This window comes from Trypanosoma cruzi, genomic scaffold (genome assembly GCF_000209065.1).
Source record: "Trypanosoma cruzi strain CL Brener 1047053516729 genomic scaffold, whole genome shotgun sequence".
NCBI lineage: Eukaryota > Euglenozoa > Kinetoplastea > Trypanosomatida > Trypanosomatidae > Trypanosoma > Trypanosoma cruzi.
Window position 1 is genome coordinate 46,675 of NW_001849519.1, and position 11,895 is coordinate 58,569.

The following is an 11,895-nucleotide window of genomic DNA, read 5'->3' on the forward strand; positions in this document are numbered from 1 at the left end:
ATAGCTCTCATATGTGCCTGGAGGCGGAACCTCGGCTTTGGCACACGGTGTTGATACTTGAACTTGGTGTGGGGATCCATTTCTACCTTACCGTCGTCCCAGATCACAAGAGGCTCATCAAGTGGAGTCTTCTCCTTTTCATCGGTTTTGTTTTCTTCTGCCTTCCTAAGACGACGCACCATCTTTTCAATGATCTTCATGTCACTTGGAGCAGGAACAAACTTTTTCTTGGACGGTCCTCCTCCTCGCGCCAAAGGGTGATTAAGAAAGTCAAACTCAACGCTATCCGTCAACACATCGGCGTACATGTTGTATTTTGCATTTGGCGTGCGGTTGCGCTGCAGGTTAAATATCATCTGCAGGTCCGCATTGCTCAATGTTTTCTTTTCGTCATGGAGGGCATCGTAGATGGTTCGCATTGCGTTGGGGTCATCCGTCGCATCCAACAGACGTTCCAACGCGGAGCGCTCGCTTTTCATCAGCTTACGACCCTCAACATCGTACCCGTAGTGCGTTTCATCCTTGTACCACTCAAGTGGAATGTCCCCGACGCGGTTGAGTGTTGCCTCATCCTCGCTGCTGTCTGACTCATCCAACTTTTGCGTCGTACCAACACGAATAACATCCGGGTTGGATTCCTTCACCTCGAACAGACCTTCTGCATCGGGAAACAAGAACACACCATCGTCGTCGTCGTCGTTGTCGTCGTCGCTCCAGATGACTTCGTCCCTCAAAGACAAGACAGTGGCGGATGGAAGAGCTTCATTTGTTGCTTCTTCCTTGTCAGCTGGCTGCTGCGGGGGCGGCGTCAAAACCAAATCTTCCGGCGGGACCTCCGCAGCTGCTTCCAATGGTGTTTCTGCCGCCACTGAAGGAGCAACTCCTTTTTCAGCCCTTGTCGAGGGTTTTTCGCGGGCCATGCGGGGTGTCTCCACGCGTCGCACTCCGCGGGTCGCGGAACCACGTTTGGGAGGCATTCCTTGATATCTGATGGAATGAATTGCATGATAAAATAGAGAAAAAAAATAAAAATTACATATCTGGAGGACGACAGCTGGAGTTCATGCCCAGCCACACCGTGGCTCCTTTGGCGGAACCAAGATCTCTCCGTGTCCTCGTCGTGTTGGTTTCTCTCCACTCCAGCAACAAATGAAAATAAAAAAAATGAAAAATATATAAATGCAATAAATAACGCCTACACGCGGATCTTCCATCTAAAGACAATTCAAGAATGTACAGATGTGCGACGCGTGGAAGAAGTCTTCAACTTATCCTGCAGATCTGCAGACTCTGCAAGAAATCGCCGCAGTGGACCCTGCACAAATGCCATGACACAATTGTGCCTCGCTTCTTCGCAGCAAGTCGTGCAGTCTTCGTGGAATGCAACTTCCCCCCGCCTTAAAAGGCATATTTGGCGTCTAAGAGCATTATTTTCCTTCTCAACGACGCACCGCCGGCGCTTCTCCGCCTCAAACTCAACTTCAATGCGTCTTAATGCCTCTGCCGCGCAGTGAACAATCTGCTTGACGTCAGCGATAGACAAACCTTCCAACGATGCGTCACTGTCTGTGGAGAGTCTTGTTTGGTCAACTGCATCGGCTTCTTTGGCGCCGGCGGTGGCGAACTGGGCATAAGCAAGACGTTGCTCCAGTTCTTCAATACTTTTTGCTTGCAAGGATGTCAACTCACGAAGACGTATGACTTCCTCAGCCGCTGCACAAGCTTCCTGCTCTAGTCGTTCCGCAGTAGCGCGGAATTCCTGTGCCCTTGTCTCGGTTTCCAGCAAACACCTCTGCAGGCTACGTGCCCAATCTCGCTGTGCCGCTGGATCAACCGCCACTCTGCACTCCACATCTCTCTTGTACGTGTTGGGGTCTCTCTCGCGCATCTTACACGACGATGAACACGTCAAGCCCACTGTACTTGCGGAGGAGACGGCTGTTGGAGTCGATGGCACTCCATACTTTTTGGCACCCTTCGAGTATAAAATGCAGGGTGGTTCCGAAGTGGCGGCAACTTTGGGCTCCACCGGGTGATGTTCCACCGCATTTGGTTTCTCAGTCTTCTCACGTAATGGCGGCGATGCAATTTCAACGCCCTGCCATCCTTGCGCGCCATACACCTGGCTCCGCGAAGGTGGAGATGTAAAAACTGGCAAAAAAGATGATGGAGAGTGTGGCGAAAGCGACGTGTAGAAGGATGCATCCTGCCTGCTTCTGCTACCGCTGCTATCAGACGATCGGGCAGTGCACGCCATTGTCCTTTTCGCCGTCCCCCTTCCCACCACGACAGTCCACCTCTATTCTACTCTACAGCCACTTCCAGCCCACCGAAAGAATTTGGCCACACAATGGAAAGAGAACAAGTGAGAGTGGGAGTGAGATCAGAGAAATAGAAAGGGATCAACCACCACCGCCCACAACAAACAAAGAAAAAAACGGCAAAAAAAAAAACAACTTCACTTTTTGAAAACAACTTCCAAAAAAAAAAAAAAAAAAGGGAGAGAGAGGGAGAGAGAGGGAGAGAAAAAAAAAAAAAAGAAACAAGCAAAGCAAATCAAGATGGAGACGTTAGATCTCTTCACGCAAGCTTATGCTTTCAAATTTCAAAGAAAGCAAGCATCGCACGTGCAGATTAATATTACATTTTTCTTTTTCTTTTTTTTTTTTTTTTTTTTGCATCACAGCAGGCACATCAACACAATCATCTTCAACTGCCCTTCAGTCAGACATGCTTCTAACCCCTTTTTTCTAATCGGCCTGTGATTACAGCCCCGCTCCTCGTTATCAACTTTCCTAACTTTCTTTCCATTGCCCGATTTCCCGTTCGATCCTCCCCCCCCCCCCTTTTTTTTTTCTCTCTTTTGTCCCACAGTCACCCCGTTAGAACGTGAAAAAAAAAACAACAACAAAATGCAGAGAGGAATGAGACAAAAGAGGAGATGCGTGTCGTCAATTAAGAGAAATGTACGTGTCTATGCGTGTGTGCGAATGTGTGAGAGAACAAGGCCCCCCATCATCGACCACGACGACTACTACCATCGTTAATGGAGAGCTGATGGTCAATTTATACTCCACAACTCCTTCAGAAGCATTTTGTTCATTTCTTATTTTTATTTTTATTCTTTTACACCTCTTTCTCTATTTTTTGTTGCTGTTTTTTTTTTCTTTGTTGTTGTTGTTTTTGTTTTTGTTGTTTTGTTTCATCGCCTGCTTGCTTGCTTTTTTCACTTTTAATTTTCGTTTTTGAACGTTTGTCGAGAGAAAAAAAAAAAAAAAAAAACAGCACTAATGAGAAGGAAGACAAAAAAAAAAAAAAAAAAAGAGAAAGAGAAGGCAACCCTCATATACGAGAGCTGGAAGCCAATGCTCACACCTACTCCTCATCCAAGCCAAATGAATTTTCATCGGCACTCCCAGAGGACGGAGAATGCTCACATTCAGCTTCCTGATCAAGACGCTCCTGCAGACTCCGCATCGCTTCAATCCGCCCTGTGTTTGTGGCAGAGCTGTCAAGGGAGATTACGTTAGGGGGTCCACAGGGCGTCAGTCTCGCGGTGATAACATGTAACTTTCTTGAAGGGCCTTCAGCATCTCCCATCACAGATAGACGGGCCAGCACCGGACGCTTCCTCTCCTGTGCCAAGCTATTCGTTGCCTTTTCGGCCGATGATGGTGAATTCAACGGTACATCCGTAGAGTGTTGATTTTCGTTGCCGGCCCCACCGTTATTTTGAAGTGTGTGGTTGATAACATGAGCGGTCCGCGGGGTCGTTTTGGCATGGCGCTGAGTTTGCCTCATTTCTTCACAAAGCTTCTGCATTTGTTGCCCCCTTGAGAGAGTAGAAGAATTTGAGGGTAAATTTAGGGAATCTGTGGCTGATTCAGAAGGTGTCGGTAAATTACTTCGGTCTCTCACGCTCATTACCGCTGGGGTAATGCGCTGGGGCGTGGCAAAACCCACCGATGAGGCATCAAAACGCCGGGAACGCTCCTCTATTGCCTGTGGCGATGCTGGTGTCGGCGAACTCACCCAGGCTGGCCGCGGTGAGACACACTGGGTTCGGGCCTGCGCAAGGATGGCCTCGTATATGAGCTGATTTGCAGCGTTCGTTGTGGGGTAGATGCGCTGGAAGTTGCACAACTTGGAGTCTTCGCGAGCACGACGCTCTTCAATTAACTTGACCATCTCCATCGCCTGATCCTGTGTTCCCACGGGGAGGGATGCGATTATGTTGGATATTTGTTGCTGCTGTTGCTGCGGGTAAACCGTGGCGGGCATCGAAGATGACGATGCGGTGTCGTTGCCATCTGCGCCTTTGACTCCTGTCACATTTTGTGCGGCAATCGGTTGTCGCATCACACGCTGCATAAATCCCTCCCGTTCCTTCTTCTCGACATACTTCTTATCGGTTGCCTTCACGTCAATGATGCTCCACACCTCTTTAACAAGGGAGTGTTTGATCTCGTAGTCAAGCGGGGTGTCGGTGCAAAAAGACGGCGTGTGGTTGACTTCCATCAGCCACGGCTTCATCTTGTGGTCAATGAGGATATCAAACCCCAAGAGCTCGAAGCAGTTGTAGCCATCGTTTTGCCGAGGAAAACATGAGTTGTAGACATTTGCAATTTGCGGCTGTGCAACAAGGATGGTTTTGCAAATGAGATGAGCAACTGCCTCCCAAAAGTCCTCTGGGCGCTTTCCCGATGACTCTAACCATTCATTTAAAAATTTAAAGTTCCGCTTGTTGCCAACATTTCCATTTGCAACATCATCGTTAAACACATACTCTGGATTGTGCTTGTTCACGGCATAGTTTGTCAGATGTTTACACGCGTTACGAGCATTACTGTCCGTCGGCTTTTCGTACAACTCGGCGCACAATCTCACAAGTCCGTCTTTAAACATAAATATGGAGGGGGCGCGAATGGAAGTTAATAACACGTATACACGAAGATCAAATTTACGCCCCTCCAGCAAAAGTGGCCTGGTAACGTACTCCTGCACAATGTAGTTATCCAAGTCCTCCACAGCGTTTAATGGATCTCTAGAAATAACAATACCACGGCCTTGACAGCCGGAATTTGGTTTTAGAATAAAAAACTTGGACACCCTCTTGGCTCGTAACGCCATCATGAAACGAGAAAACTGATGTCGATCGCTACGAAGTGACCATGTCCTCGGGTAGAAGAGAAAGTGTGAGGGCAACAACTTGCGCATCTTACCGAGTGTAATGCCCAGGTGCCCTTTGCGGCAGAGCAGATACATCGAGGGGAAGTGATTTGTACGCTGCCAGCTTGCCATACGGACCAGACGCGTAAGAGGGAGCACTGTATCAGACCATATGAGATTGAATTGATTTTTCTCCAATTCCTCCTCTGTTTCCTGCGTCTTAAACCCTTGCTCCTCAGCAATGACACGAAGAAGTGAATATTTGCACAAAGAAAGATTGACTATTTTCTGCCGAATTCGTGCACTTTTTGCACCGCTCTGCTTGGATCGGACACTCACTTGCCCCTGCTTCGCGAAAGGCCGCTCCAGATCTGTCAGACGCACCGGTATCAGGGAACCGTTGAGGCCAGCGGCTGAACGGACACCATCAACAGCGCCAGGGGGAGAAGAGTTCGGCTTATTCTCCGTGCTCCCGTCCAATTTTGCAAGGTTGTTCGTGTTATTGTTGCCTTGCACATTACTGCTGTGGCGGCGCCGTAACTTACGTCTAGCAGAGACCCTATCACCGTTTTGTGTCTCACTTGATGATCTTTCATTCGATCGTTGCAAAGTATTATCAATTCGGGGTTGGCTTAAAGACCACGGTCTTTGTGACAGAGCGGCATTAGTGCCTGGGCGCCCCGCGTTCTCACTTTTACCTCCAGAGAAGTATGGGCCCGTGACTCTCGCTGACATATTTGGCCGAACAGCACCTACGGACGGCGAGACTTGCTTGTAGCAGTCACCGCTCGCCTTGTGAATGGGGCCACGCTGCGTTACAACAGTAAGGTGCGATCCGTCCGCGTCGGGCTCCTCGCACTCCGCTTCAGCATCCTGCTGTGGTCGCACGTGGCTGCTGGCCCGCCACCGTAGCGGGACCACTGAGACTGGTGCCACAGCCTGATTTGTCTTGTGAAGATTTACAACAGCAGCTGAGAGGGGCGCACGGCCGCCATTGACTGGGGCGTCTTCAGGTGCTAGCAGGGGGGATGAAATCTCCGAGGATACTAAACACGTCGCCAGCATCCCCTTCCTCTGTTCAACTATCACCTGTTCCGCCATATACAATTAACTTCACCACAGGGAAAGAAGAAGAGAAAACGTAGAAGAAAAAAACATCTAAACAAATGCAAAAATAATAATAATAATAATCATAATCATAATCAGAGCCACACGTCAACCCATAACACACATAAAAGGGAAAAAAAAAAGCATGATGATGATAAAATAAAAGCGAAAAGGGAGTTGTGTTTTCCCCTCATTGGCTTTTGTTTGCTTGTTTGTTTTCCCTCCCTCGCTCCTCCTGCCACCAATAAGATAGATAATGATGATCCCTATCAACTGGAACTCCATGAACACCACCCAAACACACGCAGACCCAAAAGGTGCCGCTGCGACACTCACTCTGTACATTCATGTTCCACTACAGGGGGCGGCATGGTGGCAGCAGCACATGGAGCCGGTTCGGCCGCTGGCACAAGAAGAGCATGGGGTTTCGACACGGCAAGTAAGGCCATTTGAAGTTCTTCTGCAAGAGTTGAGGGGGACACAACGACGTCTGTCTTGTAGCGCTGAAGAAATTTTACAACTTGACCCGCCGCATTTCCTGCTGTTGGCTCTGGTACCTGCTTGGTGGCACGCAATTGGCACAAAGAAACCTCTGGCCATTGCTGCTCCTTCGCTGCAATGTCCGCTTCTTCCGCAGAAGGCAAAACCTCCCCATCATCCAGCGCGGCCTCGTGAGGCGTTCCCTCAGCAGTCACAGTCCCACTTTTCTCCAGCGCAATTGGAGCATCCGTCACGGCGAAAGCAGGAGTAGCATCGTCAGCAACTTCTTCAACAATATGGGAATTCGTTGCCGGCGTTTCTCTCTGAAGCAGATCTCGCAACGCCTGCGAATACCGCTCAACCTCCTCTGGTGGAGTGGTACTCTCAACAACAATAACAGCACTCACAGTATCCATGCTCCTTTCCCTTCGACGCCCCAATGCGTATTGCACCACACGGCAATCTCTCTCAAGCGCCCCCGCATCATTGGATACTGGAACCAGCACAACAACGTAGCGTACCAATGCGGTATTGAGTCGCATTGTACAGCCATTGTTCTTTATAAACCACAAAACGTGCGTTTGACGCATTTCAGTAAAGACCGTCTTGGCGACAAGGCCAAAAATAATGTTCTTTCCGTCCATGGAATTGCCCGTCCCCAACAGAATAGCTTCGGCCTTGTGGTGAAGCGCCCGCTCTCTTGCGTATAAAGCAATGGCTTTGGCTCGGCTTTGCGCCGCTTCCTTTTCCGCCACTCGTGCAGCAGCCTCCAGCTCTGCTTCTGTAAATGCTGCCGCAGCTTGCTGCTGTTGCTGCTGCTGCGCCGCCAACTCCTTTTTCGACAAGGGCGACTTTTTGGAGCTTTGTGGACGTGTGGCAGCTGGTGTCGTCGACATGGGCGTAAATAGATCACTCAATACCACTGTTTCTATTTTGTAGTTGAGAGAGTCACGAGTGACCTTACTCTCGGTAATGGCCTCAAGCGTGTTCCTCATGACATCCGAAACCGGGAGACGGTTCTGCGCCGGCGATATGTCAACTGATGCCAGCCTATCGGGCGACTCCCTGGACGATGCAACCCGCGGCACGTCCTCCCTGCTCCAACCGTGCAAAAGAATAAGCTGTTCGCCGTCATGCTGCCGCATCAGATGCCCCGGAACAGCCGCCCACCCAATCGCCTTGATGGAGGCTGGCGCCCCGTCGCACATGACAATCACCGTCATTTTGTTTTCCCTTTCGTCTCTATTCTCGGTTCCTCTTCTTATCCCTCAATTTTACCCGTCGAGAAAAGTGACACAACAAAGCAAGGCGGATACTATCGAGTATGACCGAGAAATTTAAAACAATAAAAAAAAAAGTAGTGCGAGGGCCGGACGCATGGCTCCCATCCCGACTCAAACGTGCGTGTCTGCGAAAGGAAACAAGCAACAACAATGGCTAAAGACACGCGGATGTCATTGAAGAATAAACAAGAAAGAAAAAGGATGGGAAAAGTGACATTCCTGCTATCTCTCTTTCTCCCCCTGTTACCCTCCTAACCTTCCCAATGCGCACGGCACTCGTAATCTTCACCTATTATTGTGTTCGTTGTATAACCTGTGTAATCGGGAATTACCGCCATTTTTTACCCAACTCTTCTTTCTTTCCCCGTCCCCTTTGCGCCACGCCATTTTCATCTCCCCTCGTGCCTCCCCCTTTCTCCATTCAATTTAATTCTTATTCCGCCTGTCAGACAATCACAATTCAAACTCCCGAGGGAGCGGGGTTGCCATGACCCAGCCGCCCTTGTCCGGCTTGATTCCCTTCACCGACTCCTTCTCACGCCACACCTGCCGCATGATTTCATACAAAGCCTTGGTGTCAAGTGAGCAGTACTCTAAAAGTTGAATCCGCAATAGCGTCCACGCCTTCTCTCGAAAGTCTTGCCGAGCTGGTGGTAAGACCAGTTCCGTGTTCCCCGCGTGCTCAGATGTACCCTTCGCACTTCGACGTTGAGAATCTCTCATGGAAACTTGATGAAGATCCTTAAGCGAACCCCCACCCTCGTGGTGATACCACAGGCGATACACACCCATAGCGTTTTCGCCCTTCTGCTCATCTTGCCTACCACCATTACCGCCATCCATGTCCGCTGCGTCAATATCATCTCCACTTACTTCCTCACCAAAGACGCCGTACTGAAAGTCTGGACAAAGTGCAGGAAGGACCTTTTTCAAGGAATTGGAACCATGCGCATTCGGATGAACGATGGCTCTTTTAAACAAATCCAATGTATCCAAAAAATAAAACTGCTTAATATCTTCCTTGTACTCATCCATCAGTTGCCCGAGTTTCTCCAAACAAGATTTTTCAAAGCTGGCAAAATGTGCAATGAAACACCCATCGTATGGGTGAACAGGCTCTAGCAAAGGTTTATTTTTCGTGATGCAAATTGGCTTGGGTTTGACCGTCGGTCGCCCGCGCCGTTTCGTCCCCTTCGCAGCCTCCCTTTCTTTCTGCTCTTGAAGCAGCTTTTGCTTCTCTATTCTCCCAAGCTCACCCGACTTTGTCATCGACAGTCGCTTCTTCTCACGCTCCAAATGCACAATGCGCATCAACTCCTTGACACACCCACGACGCGGATCAACGTTGGGGGAATATCCCTTGCCGAAGTGCAGGTAGTCATAATGGGTGGGGGTCTCATTGAGTATGTCCTCCTGAAACACATCGATAGAAAATTGGAACGGGGTTGGTTGGTACGCTACCATTTTTTCAAATGGTGGGAGAGCAAACTGCGTCGCCTCAAAGTCAATAAAAAACACCGGATACCGAATGCGAGAAAAGAAGTTCTCAATTTCCTTCGGGTTTAAAAACAACTTACCAGCAGCAACGGCCTTCACATGACGCAGCTGCGGTGCCGTTAGTTTCACAGTTCCCTTCTTATATTGATACAAGACATCGCGTGCGGTACGAAGCCCCTGCGACCACCACATCGCCTTGCGTGAAATAGAAGTCGAGGGGAGGCTAAAAAGGTGGTTGTCACATTGCTTCAACGGATCTTCAATTCTGTTTGGCAGGCACAAACCCTCCGCGTAAAAAGGGCATACATCACCGCGGGAACAATGGGCACCTATGAATTCCGAGTACGTTGGCACACAAGGCAATTCATTGCCGTTGCTACAACTTGAAGCTCCTCTTTGCTCCCCGTTCTTTTTATTCTTTTGACAAGAACTCTTCTTGCGGCCACTATTGCTTCCGGTTGAATTCTCGTCACTCACTTCCCCTTCGTCAAATGTGGCCTTCACAATTTCACCGTCGAGGTATGCAAAGCTGGTCCACTTCGGCACGTTTGAAGGATCGCGGCCCTTTTCAATCAGCCGCAATGTATGAGTATGAATGAGGGCTTCTAAAAGCTTTTGTTGCGCCGCGAACAGCTCCTTCAACTCCGTTTCTTTCTTCTTTGCAACCCGACTAGAGGTGCTACTGCCCAGGTGCCGATGATCCAGCCCTCTTTTCTGTAATTTCTCCACCTCTTGTTGCAAATCCGTCACAAGCGGTTCCGCACGTAGACTGACGTTACTTAGATCAAAGGCTCCAGATGTTCTATGGTTGGAATTCGTGTCCGCCTCCAACATGTCCTCCAATGAAAGCCGCTGCACATACTTCACGAGACGTGAGGGATCGCAATCCATGATTGTCACGGGTCCCGGGAAGAACTGTCGAATGTGCAGGAAGCCACTACGTTTTAAATCAAGTGGAACTGCCACTTGCGCCGTTGACTCCAGACGGTGACCCTTAAGACTTTCCTCTGTAACCGTGTCAAGGTCAATGTTGAGAAAACGCTTGCGTATTTGTATTGGTATGTGCGTCTGGGTTACCCAATACCGAAAGGCAAGCGTTGTAAAATGCAGACGCTGAAGGCACTGCGCAAGGCGTGTGGCATTCCCAAATGGGTCAATCACAGCGGCCGTCTCCAGAATAACCCATTGATTGTCTTTGGGGCGAAAACGCAGTACAGCCGGTCGTGCCTGAAGCACCAACGGGCTGGCTGCCGTTGATGATATTGTGTTTCCACCAAACGGCGCAGCAAAGGCAGGGCGGTGAATCGTTAGCGCCGGCGCCTGCTCGCCCAACTGTGCGTGCACATTCTGGAAGTAGTTCACAAGAGCCTCCTCTGTTCGCTGCACCGCCTGGTCAAAGTCCCGCTCATGCACAACGACGGCCCGACTACCGAACTGGAGGCGATCCCACCTCCGCGCAAGTTCGTTAAACGCCGCTCCATCATCAAGGCGCACGGCCTCGCCAATGGAGATGCTCGGTATCAAATCTCGACGGTTCTGCATTAAGTAAAATTTCTTGGGGCACGTCAACGAGGCGGAGAAGCCTCTGAAAGTAAGAACAGTGGGGGACGTCACGGGGGCCATCCGCACGCCCTGTTCCTTTGCGACGGTGCCTTCTATCGTCTCATCAAGATCCGAAAAGGGCTCCGCCGCATCCCTAAAGACTTGAATAATTTGCGTCAGGGTCTCGTCGGCCTCCGCCGCTTTACCAACTGCCCCCATGACGGAACGCCGCACCACTTCCGGGGCTTTCCTTCGGAACATGACGCTCGCCCCCAAAAACTACGTTGCAGGACGAAATAAAAACAAAATAAAAGGAGAAATCACAAAAAGAAGAAAGTGTGGAAAAAGACAAAAACGAAGAAAAGTACCAAAAGCAGAAAAAAAATGAAAAAAGAAAAATAAATAATAACCCTCACACGCAGAGAATTAACACCCGCACGCACCGCGGCGGCCAGCGGTGACACCCAACTGCGTGGGAAACGACAGTACTAGACATGCTGGGAGCTGCTTTCGCCGTAAAGCGCAGCCACAGAGCACGCAAAGAACAACAACGGAATACATTTTTTTTTTTTTTTAAGGCGTCAAAATTAAGTTCTTAAAAAAAAAAAAAGAAAAAAACGCACACGAAAAATAAAGCAAAAGAAATTGATCGTCAAATTCGTTCTTCACCACATCGTTTTGCTTCGCCTCTGCGTCTGCGGTGCGAAAAGAGGCGGCATCCCTCACCCCCCACACACACACACAAGCACACGCACACGCACCTCAGCGCCTCTCCACAAAAAAAGATTTTTACATACGGCATCATAGTGGGTAAATG

The 11,895-nt window shown here is 49.5% G+C and overlaps 5 protein-coding genes across 5 annotated transcripts, besides 13 other annotated features; all 5 read right to left on the reverse strand.

Moving 5' to 3' along the window:
* Tc00.1047053506775.14 (hypothetical protein, conserved) lies at positions 1–977 on the reverse strand (the record flags this gene model as incomplete). The annotated part of the gene is made up of 1 exon (XM_811892.1): positions 1–977. A coding segment is annotated over one exon (977 nt), but the record flags the coding sequence as incomplete, so codon positions are not given.
* Positions 1–1,569: a sequence feature (areas merged during assembly that could not be assigned to a particular haplotype. This can correspond to areas where the two haplotypes were merged or to regions with more than two copies in the genome that were merged during assembly.).
* Positions 685–711: a microsatellite.
* Positions 1,153–1,181: a sequence feature (AT_rich).
* On the reverse strand, positions 1,226–2,257 carry Tc00.1047053506775.22 (hypothetical protein, conserved; the record flags this gene model as incomplete). The annotated part of the gene is made up of 1 exon (XM_811893.1): positions 1,226–2,257. One exon carries the CDS (start codon positions 2,255–2,257, stop codon positions 1,226–1,228), a length of 1,032 nt encoding a protein of 343 aa, XP_816986.1.
* Positions 1,570–11,895: part of a sequence feature (heterozygous, Esmeraldo-like haplotype) that runs on past the window's edge.
* Positions 2,498–2,526: a microsatellite.
* Positions 2,646–2,677: a microsatellite.
* Positions 3,145–3,203: a microsatellite.
* Positions 3,264–3,334: a sequence feature (A-rich).
* On the reverse strand, positions 3,376–6,270 carry Tc00.1047053506775.30 (tubulin-tyrosine ligase-like protein, putative; the record flags this gene model as incomplete). Its single annotated transcript, XM_811876.1, has 1 exon — positions 3,376–6,270. The coding sequence occupies one exon, from the start codon at positions 6,268–6,270 to the stop codon at positions 3,376–3,378; it is 2,895 nt and encodes a 964-aa protein (XP_816969.1).
* Positions 6,343–6,372: a microsatellite.
* On the reverse strand, positions 6,609–7,979 carry Tc00.1047053506775.40 (hypothetical protein, conserved; the record flags this gene model as incomplete). The annotated part of the gene is made up of 1 exon (XM_811877.1): positions 6,609–7,979. The coding sequence occupies one exon, from the start codon at positions 7,977–7,979 to the stop codon at positions 6,609–6,611; it is 1,371 nt and encodes a 456-aa protein (XP_816970.1).
* Positions 7,545–7,578: a microsatellite.
* Positions 8,493–11,339, reverse strand: Tc00.1047053506775.50 (hypothetical protein, conserved; the record flags this gene model as incomplete). The annotated part of the gene is made up of 1 exon (XM_811878.1): positions 8,493–11,339. The coding sequence occupies one exon, from the start codon at positions 11,337–11,339 to the stop codon at positions 8,493–8,495; it is 2,847 nt and encodes a 948-aa protein (XP_816971.1).
* Positions 11,373–11,487: a sequence feature (A-rich).
* Positions 11,676–11,723: a sequence feature (A-rich).
* Positions 11,809–11,839: a microsatellite.